Source organism: Musca autumnalis, unplaced genomic scaffold, assembly GCF_047663935.1.
Source record: "Musca autumnalis isolate F117 unplaced genomic scaffold, ASM4766393v1 scaffold_2, whole genome shotgun sequence".
NCBI classification, from domain to species: Eukaryota; Metazoa; Arthropoda; class Insecta; order Diptera; family Muscidae; genus Musca; species Musca autumnalis.
Genome location: NW_027411755.1, coordinates 289,751 through 306,129, shown reverse-complemented (window position 1 = coordinate 306,129; position 16,379 = coordinate 289,751). Strand labels below are relative to the sequence as shown.

The 16,379-nt window shown below is 34.0% G+C and overlaps 1 protein-coding gene and 1 long non-coding RNA gene across 3 annotated transcripts in view; one reads left to right on the top strand and one right to left on the bottom strand.

Moving 5' to 3' along the window:
- The window catches only part of sick (sickie), a 317,157-nt gene that overhangs the window by 68,973 nt on the left and 231,805 nt on the right, over positions 1–16,379 (top strand). The window contains exon 2 of one of the 2 annotated variants that reach the window (XM_073966459.1): positions 13,464–16,114. The exons of the other annotated variant lie outside the window; for it this stretch is intronic. Coding sequence (XP_073822560.1) covers positions 13,736–16,114 — 2,379 coding nt within the window. The 5' untranslated portion in view covers positions 13,464–13,735. The remainder of the gene's footprint in view (positions 1–13,463; positions 16,115–16,379) is intronic. 2 annotated transcript variants of the gene reach the window in all.
- The window catches only part of LOC141393480 (uncharacterized), a 328,761-nt gene that overhangs the window by 85,075 nt on the left and 227,307 nt on the right, over positions 1–16,379 (bottom strand). The gene's annotated exons all lie outside the window — the stretch shown is intronic.

The window sequence follows — 16,379 nt, the reverse complement described above, 5'->3', positions numbered from 1 at the left end:
TCGAAGTTTTAATGTAGACAAGACTGTTGGAAACACTTTAAAATGGAATACCAAACAAAATACAAAGCATAATAATCATTGACATAATACCAACTTACAAACAATCCTACACAAACACATATAGTCCGTATGTAAATGTCTAAAGATACCGTAAAGTAAAGCCACCAAAAAACTTGCATTTTCCGTTTCCGGATAAAAAACGGTTTCCTTTACTTTGTCTACGCAAACAACAAAACCCTCTATGGTCCTGTGATATATTCTTGAGACAAAATAACAGAGCCTAGACTAAGGATACATACAACCATACAACAGAAGAATTTGAAAATAAGTAAACAAAAACAACATACAATAATGTGCACGTTGTGAGTGATTTTTTCCGTTTCTGCTGTATAGCATTGAAATTCCTTTGTGGCCATTATCACTCCAACAAAAATGGCTGCAGAGCATATAGCATTTTGTCGTGCTTCCCAACACAAACAACAAATAAACACCAAAAGAGTCTTTACCCCTAATAAGCCAAAAAATAATAAAAAATAATGTCGCAAAACAGAGTTTCACATTATGTGTGGATTACATAAAAGGTTCCTCTAGATAAATTATGACCATGAGCAAATGAAAAGCTCTGTTTGTTTTGCTTTTCGCCAACTCTCCTTTTCGTATTGTGTGTAAATGGCAAATGGTCGCATTAAGAAATCGTGATCTTTTAACATTATGGATTCTCAAGAAAGTAAATAAAATTACGATGGATATGGCCTAACCCCACAAAATCCTTCGCATAAAATACACTTTAAGATGTTTGCAAAAAGAAAATAAAATATTACAGGAAGCGTTGTATTTTACAAATCCCCCAAAAATGGACTAAAGCACTCTGTTCTGTTGGGAAATACGCCGGCTTGGATAATGTAATGAATTATTTTAGATTACTACTTAACGTCGATAAAATTTATGGGCTATAACGGTACAATGTTAGAAATACATATTTCGGAAGAAAGGCTTAATGTTTTATATACGTACTGTAGTAAATTACACTGTGCAACACTGAAAATGCAAACAACTTCTAGTATGCATTTTTTGAAAGTACGAATAGGAATTTTGCCTTGCAATCTTTAGCAATATTGTAGCCCTAAAGTAGTAGAACTTATGTGCTGAACATATCACGTATTAAAAACTCGATCTAGCGCATCAAAATCAATAAAATATAGACAACTTTACGTACTTTCTGGTATTCTGGTCAGTTGCTGCTAAACTATTGAGAGTTAAACCCAGTAACCTGTTGCAAAAATCTTCCAAAAAATGTGCTCTGGAATTCTGCTTAACTATTGGAAGTTGAACCAAGTAATCTGTTGCAAAAACCTTCCCAAAAAAGTGCTCAGTAATTCTTGAGAACATTCTGAAACTCTTATCCCCAAAACTGTTAATTTTTTCGTAGTGTTATCTTTGGGAAATATTCTTTGGAATGTAGTACACAATTCTTCAAAACATGCCATTGCTGTGAAATTGCCTATATCACGTCGGTTTTATTATAATTACAAGGACGATTTAATAAATATGTCAATAATGTAGTGAAATCCTAAATACGAGAATAAACTGCTCGGGTAACAAAATACCGATGAAACAACATAAAACAACATACATATATCGTTTCATCGGTATTTTGTTTCACGAGCAGTTTATTCTCATATTTAGGATTTCACTACATTATTTACATATTTATTAAATCGTCCTTGTAAATATACTAACAGTGACCTTGATACCAATACCAATGCACAAAATGGGAAAAAATGGATTGAAGCCAACAAGTTTTTTATGTTCCCTTCCGATTTCTGGCCTAACACTAAATTTAATAGACCTATGCCCAAAAAAAGAATGACAGAATACTCTCTGGGCAACATGATACTACTCGTAGTGTATGATTTTTAGATATATCCACTGCATCCACCTAAAATTTATGATGACATTTTGAAGCCGGAATTTCTGGGTTTTTTTGAATTTTTTTAATAATCCGGACGCGCAACAAGATAATATTCAAAACTCATAATAGGATTATAGAACTCTTGATTTTACGCCGTTTAATATATATCTCATGAGTGTGCCCCTTAGAGTATCCTACTATCCTAATGTAAAGGCCAAAATTTGATGCGTGAATTTTTTTAAAAACCTATTTTTGCGTTTAAAATTTACCAGTGTCAATCAATTTCCTTTGAACTCCTATTGAATTTATGAGCCCTTCCGCGACCGAATCCATCCACTAAAACCGCGGATATAGACACCTTGGAAATAGGAAAATCAGCAAATATATATTTTGACAAATCCGCGTACTAACCACGATTTTCTTTAAAAATTTTACATAAATGGAATCCTTTGTACGCTATTATAATATTTGCGAAAACGCGGAACGGAAGCAGTTAAGCATTCGCGATGGTAAACCATATTTCTTGATGAAGTTTTAGCAGTATACATTAATTATTGTATGGGATTTTAGCGAAATAGTTGAAGAACTCCAAAATATTTGTTTCTAATTTTTTTTTAATCGAATATATATTTGGATTAATATTTTAACAATAAGTTTTTTTCTCTTTCGCTCTTGCTATAATATGCATAGGGTGCCACCGTGGTGCAATGGTATGCACGCCCGCCTTGCACGCAGAAGGTCGGGGGTTTGATTCCTCGGCCAAGCAACATCAAACATTTTTCAACGGTGGCAAAATACCCCTCAGTAATGTTGGCGACATTTCCTGAGTATTTCAGCCTTGAAAAACTTCTCCACAAGTGGCGTCTTAAGACACGCCGTTCGGACTCGGCGATAAACAGTAGGTCCCATATCATTGAGCTAAATATGAATCGGGGTGCACTCATTGATATGAGAAAAGTCCCCTTGTCCCGTATGGGATGTTGTGGAACAATGTGTGTGTGTGTATAATATGCAATATGCAAATAAAGCCAATCAATGTTTATAATTTTGTTTTGATATTTTTTACGCGTTGTCTAGATTATGTACGTATTTTTAATTTACTTTTTAGAGGTTTATACGGATTCTGAGGAAGTATAATATAGATTTGCTCCCAGATTTTATTAATTTTTTGATTTTCCGCGAAAATAAAAACAAATTTTAGAAATAATAGTGGATCTACGGATGGTTATGAAATGATGTTACTGATATATGCGTATATTTTCCCAATATAACAAATAAGAAATTTTAAAATGTTTTCTTTACAAGAGAATAAAAACCGCTATAACTTTTGTGCGAACAGATTTGAAATCTCTAAACCAAAAATTGTAGATGTGCTCGCAAAAAAAATATTTTTATTTCAAATGGAATTGTAAAGGAAATTTGGTTTTTACCATATGTAATATACATACATATGTTCTTTTTTGTTTTTCACAATGATGCTAATCATGAATCCTGGATGTTACTCTTTATTTCGAGGTACACTCTAATCACCATTCTCATCTAATTTTTTCCTTTTGCAAATCTGGCATCCCCGCACTCTGTAATGCAAAACCGTATGTCAAAAATCGTGCGTTACGCGCACATACAATGGCTCCAAGCGAAAGTCGTACACCTAAAGAATTTTTTTAATTGTCTTATATATCCGACACAGAAAGGTATATGAAGAAAGTATTTACGCAGTCTTTTAGTGCATTTAGTCGACAAATTAGAAACACGATATAATTAAATAATCAACTCGTTTACATTGTTGAAAAATTAAATTAGCTAAAATATCTAAAATACTAAGAATTTTGGCACCAAGCGAAAGTCGTACAGCATTTATAAAGACAAGGTATTTGTTAATATAATTAATTCTACTACATGTTCCTGTTTTTTTTTTTTTAAATCCTACGATCGATTTAGCGTAACATCAGTGCTTCGTTACAATTAAGAGGGTCATTTCTGGAAACTTGTATCAGATTAAATGGGAAAGAGGCGTAAACATGAAATAAAAATAGTTTTTATGAAACCACATGAGAAAATGATTTATTCAACTTTACAAAAACATTTTTTCCGATTCAGCAGGTATCGAAAATTAAAACTGCAAAGCTATTCAATACTTTGATGTCTACTAATAAGAAAAAAACACATATGAAATATTTGAAATAACTCAAACATTAAATAAATAATATTTTCTTGTGGATAGTTTAATACACGAAGTGCAAAATGAGTTGATTTTTAGTGTCCCGACACTCTAATCGATTGAGAAGAATATTTGGAAGCTTATTTTTCCAATGTGCAGTCAAATTTTTACAACCTAAATACCTTGTCAATTGGTGATAAAAAAGGAGTAAAAAAGCTATACATAAATTTATCCAAGAACGATGTTTAGAATATCAAAACAATAGCGATCAATGCTTAAATTTTCTTAAAAGAGTGTAATTTTGGTAGATGCAACAAGTTCTGTGCGAAACCTGACATTACATTGTGAAAAATCTGACAAATTGCTTCATGTCTAATACACGAATAATAGAACATAACGAATCAGTGTATCTGCGAGTGTGTGGGGCTTATCTTTCAGATTTGAGTCGTTGTTTTATAATTTTTTGAAGTCATTGGGAATCGAACTATGAGATTTTATAATTAAAATGAGTTCTTACTACCTGGCGAATAATGTATTGGCCAAGGTAAGCGTTGTTCTTTCTGCAAAAACTCTGACTTCAAGCTTAAAAGCTTATTATTTGCGACCACTGGTATTAAATAATTGCTTCAATAACATGGGTTGGCTAGACTGTAGTCCAAGCTTGAACAATAAATCGTCTATAGTGGTTCTATAAATGGAAAATGTCTCCAGACGACTTATTCTTCCAGACATCCTTATAGGAGAGATTTTCAAAACAAGCGGTGACATATTTTACACTACAGTTGTACAGAACTGATCAAAAATATTCTAAATCGATTGCAGAATTCAACTGAAAGCAGAAATATGCGGAATTATTATTTATATTATAAAATATTTTCTCTTTATAATTGCTGTACGACTTTCGCTTGGTGCTAAAATTCTTAGTATTTTAGATATTTTAATTGTATAACAATGTAAACGGGTTGATTATTTTATTATATCGTGTTTCTAAATTGTCGACTAAATGCACTATAAAGCTGCGTAAATACTTTCTTCATATCCCTTTTTGTGTCGGAGATATAAGTAAATTAAAAAAGTTTCACGTTTACAGAAGAATTGGTTGCAACGATTTACTTTGACAAAAATTTGGAAATTGAGTATTAGCTTAAGAGACATATAGTCCCGGTCCACACTAGCGTGAATTTCATGAAATTAGGAGTTATTAAATCGAATTCCCCACTACAGCAATTTTATGATTTTACTCTACTGTGGACGTCGATCTAGAGACGCATAATTTCATATCAAAATTTCAGTGAAATTACTGTATTGTGGCCCGGGACTTATATATACATATATAGACCTGAACTTAAGGTCTCCTTGGCCTTTCTAGGAAAAACTGTTTAGTTAAACTTTATTAAAGAATATGCATTGATGAATGAACCACTCAGTCGAAAGATTTACTCAGTAAAGTTTCATGTCAACTATCGAGCAATGTATTTAATTTTTTGTGAATTGAATATTTTGATTAAATATTTCATTCAAATATTAACTTGGCAACCGTTTTTCCCAACACATTTTTATCTTGGTGATTTTTTTTATTTCACAACAACCTCCTTTTGCAACAACATCCACATATACTACTAGTCATTTCCATGTTCGTCCATTCTTCCCTGGCTTGATTATGATACGTGCTAGCTTTTAGGCTTTCAACGTGAAAGCCTAAATACTCTCTAACGTAAATTACGTGCTAATTTTGTAAAAATCTCTTCCTTCTGCGTCGATCACGTGCGTTCGTTTTGGCCTTCCCACACCGTTGACTGGCAATAATAGTTTTGCCTAATTTAAGGCATTTGTGACACGCCACTTTGAATCACATTTGTCGAATAGCCAGCTACAGTTCACAAAATGTTACCAGCAGTAGCACGAACCTACGTGCCTAACTTAACGTGACAATGTTTCCGACACAGGTAATTTATGGAATAGATTGGCTAGGATGAAACTTGCGAAAAAGGAAATCACTGTAGGCAAATGGAAAACTTAAACAATTACAGTGTAGTTTTTGATTAAGGAATTTAAGGATAAAATAACGTAAGTTCGTGCGAATTGGGGTCAGTTGCCAAAAATATTACATAGAAAATGTTTGGTGTAATTGAATGGTATCGGTCGTAATACGCACCACGACTATAATAATATAGGATTTGGTTCGATTTTGTTTTGAACGTGAAAAAGGTTTGAAGAAAATTCCATCCAATAATAACAACGTAAGAAAAACATAAATATATATGTACATTAGGGTTAGTCATTTTTTTAGATTCAAAATCTGTGGAAATAGCATATAGGGCAGGCAAAAACAAGCAGAATTGCGTTTTTACTTTTTCGAAATTGTAAAAAAACCTTCCGCACAAAATGCAATTACTTTAGCTAAAAACAAAATTTTTTAGTTTACTTTTTTTTAAATTTTTAAATATTGTCAAATTGTCAAACTTTTATTAGAGCAACTTGTTTAAAATTTTTAAAACTGGGAAATGAAACCGAGTTGAAAATTTTAAAATCGATGTAGCGATGTTGTTTTTAGCTAAAGTAATTGCATTTTGTGCGGAAGGTTTTTTTACAATTTCGAAAAAGTAAAAAACGCAATTCTTATTATTTTTGCCTGTCCTACATGCCATTTCCACAGATTTTTGATATTCGAAAAAAATGAAAAAATGACTAACCCTAATGTACATATGTATATGTTTATGTTTGTTATTACCTTGAATTTGAGATACTCTTAAAGGGTTCATTTCATTTAAAGCTCTATAGAGGGATGACAAGGACACTCATGACACTCATAAGTCACCAACAGCAAGAGTCCATGCTACGATTAAGTGTGACATGCGATTGCAAATAAAACGTCCATTAATTTCTCGAAAATAGGAACGATAAAGAAAAAAACTACGAAATGAAAGGGAAGAATTGCAAGTATGTATACAAATTTAAGCACATATAAATGAAGCACACATTGGGGAAACATATTTTTAACAAAGAGTAAACGGATGATGATGATTTTATAGCCTTTGATAGTGTGATGTTTTTTAAAAGACAACATTTATAGGGTGATTTTTCAATGTCGCAATTTTCAAGTTAAAAATAAGTTAATTTATTATGCCAACACAACCTTTAAATAATTTTCCGTCATTTTAGTCAGATAGAAAAAAATCTAAAATGATGAATGTTTATATGGGGGATATGCCAAAACATGGACCCAAGTCGACAAGTTTTTGAGGAGAAGTTTTGTTACCACTGGGAACTTCAAATGCCGAATTAATTAATTAAGGTGATTCGGTAAAAAAATTGAATTAATACCAAAAATCGGGGGGTGCCGTTATATGGGAACTATATCAAAAAATGGACCTATTTTGACAATTTTTGGTGGAATATAGCCTTGGCCTGTCTAAAGAAAATATATCGTTATAGCTCAATTACTGCGGACACTAGAGTGATTAAAACAGCCGAACTAGATTGACTCAGAATTTTACCCTGATCAATAATATGTATACATTATGGCAAATTATTATAGTGAGTTACAAACAGAAAAACAAATATACCCTCCATACATGGTGGAGGGTATAACAAAAGTTTTAATTGTGAAAATTAAATACAGTTAGACAACAAATGTATTGCAAATATCAAAATTGTAAAAACAAAATCATAATAATTGTTCGTTGTAAATTATGTAAAAGCTATACTGTTTTTTGTGCAAAATTCTTACTATCGGCTCTCAAAACAATATTTCGTCAAAATATACAACATTTATTTGCAATTTATAACAAATAAGAATTAACTACTACAATAAATTTATTGCAAAGGGGAAAACAGTTAGACAACATTTTTGTAATCATTAGCATCCGATAAAGTTCAATGATAAAAACACGTAAAAAACGCTTGAGACCATATTAACAATAAACAATGATGAATCGGCCACAGACAAGTATGCAAAGAATGAATATTTGACTCAATATGTATTGTCGGACAATGGACCAATGCAAAACAGTCTGATTTTTGATTTGAATACATCAAAATACCTCTGGAAAGTATAGGTAAAAAATAGACCCTCAGTGGATTTGAATACATCAAAATACCTCTGGAAAGTATAGGTAAAAAATAGACCCTCAGTGGATTTGAATACATCAAAATACCTCTGGAAAGTACAGGTAAAAAATAACCCTCAGAGCAGTATTTTGAAACGACCTACAACAGAGCTCTATTTCCTCTTTCAGTAGTATTGGATTGAATTCATTTTTACTAAATGGATATATATTACCCTCTGCTATCATAATAAATCTCAAAAAGTGCGCCAAATCCAATAAAACTCATCAAATATGGAAATTAAACACCTTCTGGAAAAGCTGGAATACCGAATTTTTGGGTAGTATATTTTTTACCAAGCAAATAGGGTTCACGGACATAATAATGATTGGGAAGTTCAACTACCACCACTCCAAAGGCCAGATCATGACATATTAATCTTATTTGTGTTAATTGCTGATGTAATATAACAACACTGAATTAAAAAATACCTCGGTCGAATATCCTGATATCAACCCTTATAAAAAAAGATCCTCCAGCGAAGGATCAAGATTTACTAAAAATTGGGGATCCAGTACCCTTAGAGTGGAACATGCGGAGCCTTAATTTTGGGTTAAATAAGCTTATTAAAGCTCCAATGAATGTCCAAAGGGGATAGACAACTCATTAAGGAACACAACTATTGTAGTTCTCCATGAAACCATAGATCTGGCAATTTTTGATTGTGTGATTCATATTTTTGGCCGTATTTATTATACATCGCAAATAACCTTTGCATATTTTGACGGAATATTGTTTTGAGGACCAATAGCAAGAGATTTGCACAAAAAACCGTATAATTTCTACATAATTTGTTGCCATAAATGAACAATTAATATTAAATTTTTTACAATGTTACAATGTTTCTTCCTTCAGTGTATTAAAAGAACGGTTGTTTTCGTGTCAGATTACCTTCCTCTGAATGTAAAGCAGATTTTCAAACCTTTAATCGGCAGACTTGTTCGCGGAGATCTCATTTTTTAACGTTTTACAAATTTTTTTTTGAAAATGTTCCATCTTATCAGTATCCGGAGCACTCGATTGTATCCATCGATGCTGTCTCTCAGTATTCTATCTTACTGTGAAGAAATATGACCTAACTGCGCGACACCTACTGATATTCCGAGATGTTTCAATTAACTGTCAATTGACTGCCGTCTTATGCTGTTATTTCCGTATCCGCGGAAATATTTAGAGGGTTTCTTTTGTGAAAAATGACTAGAAAGTCCTGCTTTATCAACTGAAAAATTCGGCCTTAATATCTCAACAATTCGCTATTCTGATGACCACAAATAAATGCCTACTTTTCATGGTACTATCGGAAAAATGGTCAGAAAATCATTTCGCGAAAAGCTAGAAACAGATCTTTTAAGTGTTTGGTACGGAACATCACAGACTTTAAATCCCTACAAAATTAAAAACCAAGATTCATTCGTTTTGGGATAAATAAGCTAACATTAATAAAAAAATTAGGACTTCAAACAATTTTCGAAAGTGCTTATAATAATTAATAATTGTTCCACAAACATCCCAGGCGGGACAGGGGAGACTTCTCTCATATCAATGAGTGCACCCCGATTCATATTAGCTCAATGATATGGGACCTACTGTTTATCGCCGAGTCCGAACGGCGTGTCCTAAGACACCACTTGTAGAGAAGTTGTACAAGGCTGAAATACTCAGAAAATGTCGCCAACATTACTGAGGGGTATTTTGCCACCGTTGAAAAGTGTGTGATGTTGACTGGTGTTGTTGTGCATACCATTGCACCACGGTGGCACCCAGTGCTCATAAATAAAAAATAAAAATCTTTCTGTGCGGAAGTTTTTTCATCGAACTATCTTATAATAAAGATTTTATGTAATCGTAGGTAAAAGCCTGTAAAAATATGATCATCATATCCCTGAGGTTGTAAAAAAGTTAATGTACATACATATTTCTTTCACTCTAAGGCATATTGAATAGGTAGTGGCATCGACATCTTTGAGTATGTTATGTCAAAAATGTTCTTTATCTCAGCAAAAATACTCATTACAAATCGACCTTCTAACCCATTATTTTAAAAAGGACATGGCACTAGAAATCAGTACTTAATTTTAGCCACCAAAAACCGACGAAAAAGATGGGATGTGGTTGGGAAAATTAATTTTACTGAACTGGGGTTTGACATTTCACATTAGAAAAGCTGGACCTGTTCCATGTCCTTGATTCATTCGTAAAACCATTGTAGAATAATGGTAGCAACAAATATTCCAAGATATAACATATTGAAGATATTGTGTTAGCATAATCGAATATAAAGCAGATACTTGCAAGAGCTGATTTTCACATATATTCACATATTTATAGGCTTTTGTATCATGTATCATCCCTTAGGTGCTTTGCAGGATTGTATTCGTTTCCTCAATAGTCTGCCACAGTCGAACGGTTTTATTTAACTTTAACCTATATTAAATTTATAACATAACAGGGTACTGCAAAGTGTAACTCTGTGTATTATCCTCTGCAATAAAGTGTTGAAAATAAGATTTGTCTCTTACGCATCTTAGGACAATATTTGTAATTTTTTTTTTCATTTCCTGAAATCAAACTACTTTCCTTCAACTACCAGAAATCTTTGGATATGAAAGTTCAGTTTGAACTTTTTGTTAAACACACACATACAACCCATAAATGCATTCAGTTGAACCATTTACCACTCGACTGGAAGTTAAATAAAGTTAAAATATAAACAAATCTAATACAGAGGTTGACAAATAACTTTGTCATTGACATGATTACGAAGTGAAAATGTAAACGAAGGAAAAACTACAAATGTGAGGAGGACGTTCCATTGCAAAACGAAACCACTTCGACATTTTTAAAACTCTTAGAAAACCACTTTGCGTAAACGAGATCAAATGCATTTGCCATCGGAAACAAGTTCTCTATACCTACATATGTACATACGTACGTATTAGAAAGAAAAAAAACCTTTCAATGAAATATCACAGAGTTTAAACTATTCTTTTCCATTCTTTGTGGATAGAAATGAGATGACATACACAAGTTATTTACACAAAAATCTCGGCTCTGAAAAATGTTTGCTAAAGTTATTGCAATGTTGGAAAACGAAAAAAAAAAAACTTCGAACCGAACTATTCTTACACCAATGTATATACAACTTTTTATTTTTGTTAAAGTTCGGCTAAGATTTGGCTTGTTGATGCACGTTAAAGGGTTATATGCAGGTACTATAAGGAATGGTAATTTTACGAATTATAGGGCTTCCGAGTTGTCTAGGTTAGAGTTAAATATACAAATTAAAAGGGGTTTCACTTAATTAGCTTTTTATAAGAAATTATTGAGGAGATATCGCAAAATGTACTATAGGGTTCCAATTTTTTCTTCATTTCTTATTTTTCATCATTGTTTTTACGACTTTATAATATTTAAATTTTCATTAATTAAAAACTATCATTTGGAAGATCTTACTGAAGAAAAATCCACTTCTTAATCTTTATAAATAAAAATCAAATGTCGTTCGTTGGAAATGGCATCGGTTGAGAACGGCTGGACTGATTTGGATAATTCTTTCTGTGAAATGTTCGTAGTTTACAAAAACTACTGAACTGATTTACCTGAAATTGTCACGGAATGCACAGGGATGGCCCCCGGTTAAAATGGGCTACAAATTTTGTTGAATTTCGGAGGTGGCGGGGTACTTCCCCTATGCCCTATTTCTTTTAAAAATGCTAAATCTATATAAATAAAAATCAAATGTCGTTCGTTGGTAATGGCATCAGTTGAGAACAGCTGTACCGATTCGTCATAAACAAACTTAGGTTTTTATGCAAATAAAATTTGATCAATTTTAATTTTTTCTACAAAAACTACTGAACAGATTTACCTGCCATGGAATGTACTCCGTTCGGAGAAGGCAATATATTGCCACATATCCTCATCAGTTCTATTAGCATTTAGTATTAAAACTAAGAATTCCATTTTTATAACGAGCCGAGTTAAAAAATACATATATCCGAACAGACAGGGGGATACCTCTTTCACATTACTTCAAGTTTATAGATGCACGACACATGCAAAAGTAATTTTTTTCATGCCGGCATTTATTTTTTCGGAGAATTCATTCTCACGTGGCAGTTGTGTGGGGGTACCACACTCACTCGTTTTAGGTAATTTCTTATTAAATGGCAACACTGGCAAAAGTTTTAAGGAATAAATAATTCATTCATTGTAACAACATACTTCTTTTGTACAGATTTGTTTATCGAATTATTTGATTGTATTAGGAGACTTTGATTTCACTTCTCTTTTGGTTATCTTTAAAAAACATTCTTACATTCTATTTACCTGGGATACGTAACTGCTTAAAGGCTCTAAACGATGATTGATTAAAATTTCAGCGAGCTCAATTAATGCTAAGCGGTGTATTAAATGGTGGCCATATTCTCCTTAAAAACTTATTAATTCATGAACTAAGTAAAATTTCTTAACATTTGCCATTTGATCCCCTAAGCGTTGCCACTTGCACCATCTACACATTGTTCCTAAATTCAATTAAAAATTAGCATTTTAATTGCAAATTACTATAAGTGAGCTGCTTTATCGTTTCCTTTTTTATCCTTGAGAAGTCATGCTTGGGAATATGTTCTCATATTTAGCGAAAGTTAAAAAATTGTACGTTGTAATAGACATTGCTTCTTGCAATCTTCATTATTTTTGTTCTGATATTATAGGCATCACGAAATTAATTTTCACGGGAAGGAACAAAGTTATAAATGTTTAGCTGTATCTAAACAGTTGGTCATAGTTTAATAAAAATAACATTGAAACTACATAATCTGAGGTTTGTTTTGCCTACAGTTTCACATACCGTTTTTCTATTAGAATGTGTATAAAAATCTAAAAAGAACCAAAATTTATAGAGTAAAACACCAGAGAACGCCCGCCCGGTCACTCCTTAAATATTATTATTCGTTAACAGTGTAACAAAATGTTTAAAAAGGATCAAATGATGTGTCTTTGGAGTCATCAAAATCCTTTGTTTTAATTTAAATTTACACTGTCAACCGCTGAACGAATGAAATGACGAAAGAAAGGAAAACAAATTACTTTACCTCAAAAATACGACGGACAGAACATTGTTGCCCACTATGAAACGTATCCTTTCAAACAAACAAACAAACGCACAAAATGATATGGGTAGAAAAGCCATTAACTTTTTAACCAACAGAAAAGAAACGCCACTCACGCTCACAGTTGTTTCGTTTGGGCCCTGTTATTTATTCTCTCTGTGTCCATAAGTAGAGTATAACCGAAAAATGAGAATTGTGTATATGGAGATTTATGAAAACAATTAAAGAAAGTGCAAACATGTGGACTGGACATTTCACAGACAAAATTGTAAAATTCAGCCAAGGCATGGTCATAACTGTCGGTCATCCATTCATATTAAATTAAATACAATTTGGAAGAACTAACGGATCTGTTCTTCTGTTTCGAGATACAAATTATACAAATTCCGACACAAACACACAACAATTCGGACGAAATGTACTCTTTGCAATTAAAAAAATATGTGCGATGTTGCTGTCACTGTTTCGAGTGATGATAACCCTTCCGACGACTACAGGGATAAACACCCTTTAGAAAATAATAATTTCGAAACAACATCTCCGCAACCATTTAACAAGTCACAACCACAAAAGCAGACACAGCAAAACACTTCAACCCAATTGAAAAGCTCCATATATGACTGGGATTCACCAAGCTCAACTACCGGCACGGTCAAGAGAAGGCCACGTTCAATTGCAACTTTTGATTGCGAAACCGACACTTCCTTTAGGAGCAACAAATTAAGCAAGCAACCCTTAAATAATAATGTTACACCTGAGGCCCACGAAACCACCACCAAGAGATGTGTGAGGCGACAGACAATACACGTATGTTTGGAACCAAATTCATTCATCAAGCGATCATCATTGACATCTTTTTCGGTTAACAAATCGTCAGCCAGTATGCAAAAGTCCTCACGTAGCAATACCAACAGCACTGAGAAGCCACAAAAACAGAGACTTTCAAAAAATTCTGATCGCAATGCCAACTCCACCACAACATCACCCACCACCAATGGCGGCAGTAGTCCATGTCCACTGCAAGCTGGAACTATTCGAATGTCATCCACAAAACGTTCAAGGTATTCTAGCGAACAAAAGCAACCCTGTAGAGACTTGTATCAAGATGAAAATTATATGGAATTCGACTTTAGCACTCGACAAGTTCCTGGCCAAGAGTCTTGCCAATTTACGGAGTTATTTCGTGACTTTCCAGTAAGTTACGAAACAACAACATTACCTTTAAATGCCACTTCGTCCCCAGCTCATGAACAGCAACTGCAATTGCAACCTCCACCATATAGAGATCCTCCACCTCCAACACCCCCACCTCTTTCGCAATTACCATCTCGAAATCCCAGAAATGCCCAAATAAGCGGAGTTCAGTCATGCCCTTCGAGTCCCTTTAGGGGCAAAGTAGTTTTAAGTAAAAAAGAAAGAAAGGAGTTGAGTAAATTGGCCAAACAACAGGACAATAACACCTCGAACAGTACGTCAAACATTAAAAATTTAGAAAGTTCCGATTCGGCTGCAGCATCGCAGAATAACAGTCCCTACAGGGGAAGGGTCACGGAATTGAAAAACTGCATAGCTCGCATAAATTCGAAAGGAATATTCGCCTCCTTACATCGCTCCTCCCAGAAATCCCTAAACTCCCAGCAACCATGTGACGAATCGAGTGCTTCTAGCGAGGTATCGCCACCACCACCTGCCCCTGAGAATAGCCCTCCTGGGTCGAATGCCTCCAACAACAATGATGCCGACTACACTGAAAAATTAAAAAATCTTCCAGTGAGGCAGAGAAAGGCTCACACCTCCCACATGGACAACTACTGTCTATTCGACCCCATGGATTTTGTAAACGAGAAGGCACTACGAAGGCGAACACATGAACATATGAATCTACCTCTACAGCAACCAAACCACGGTCTGAGAGATCCACTCTTTAGTTCAAGGCAAAATTTAGATTTCAGTGAAGAAGAATTAGTGCCGGAAGTTATTTACGATCAGGAAGCTGAAGAAGCCGAAGCCAATGAAGAAGAACCAATAAAAAATTTCGATCATCACAACTATTTCGTCATAGACCCTGAAGATTTTGAGGAGGAGCCAACCCTGGATATTGGCATACCCAATCCGTATACAAATGAACAAATAATACAGGCGAATCTAACATCAGTCCAACACACCTATGTAAATAATGCAGATTCCATCAGGGCTTCTGAGAGCCTAGAAAAGTTGCTCAATGCATTTGAGACTGCACCGAGTATGTCCAATAGCCAGGAAAGCAAGGACACAACCAACTCAACAACCACCACAACATCAACAGCCCTAGTCGAATCCTCCACCTCTACAAATTCGAATAGTTCATCGACTTCGAACACCTCATCGCAGACAACTTTGCAAAGAACTAAAAAGAAATTGACGTTCTTAAATCTTTCACCGTTTCGATCTCACAAATCATCGCACAATGATAAGTCTGATGACAAGCAAAAATCGGGTAGTGGAACATTTACGCAACATCAACCGCGGGCCGTGTCTGAACTGGTCAATCCGGAACACATGTTTCATTTACAACAAATGCTTTTGAGTGCCGACAATGTATTGAACGATATTCGTTCGCAAAATGAAACAATCGAATTAAATTATGTTCTCTTTAACCCGGGTCCGGTTCCTAGTCGTAATATTCAGTATAAAATTCGAAAACCACGACCTCTGTCAACACATAGCGATGCGGACAGCGGTTTTCTTAGTCCTTGTTCGCCAGAGGAATTCTCATCGATGAAATCAAATCCAGCCATATTGGTGTTGCAGCAGTGCGAAAGTATCCAAGGATATATTGAGGTAAGTTAATACGTTTTCATTATTTTCGGAATAATATTTAGAATGTATTTATAAATACTTATTTAGATATATAGGCATAAGGGATCATTAACACTAATTGGTAATTGTAACACAGCAATGCCGCCAATTAAACAAAATTAAGGCAAGCATTATCGGTATCACTAAAATAATTGTTAGTGTGTGTCACTTGAAATGAATATTCCCACATTTCTACGTCAAATCCTTGTATATCTAGAGATGGTGAATAACTATATTCTCTTCCCTC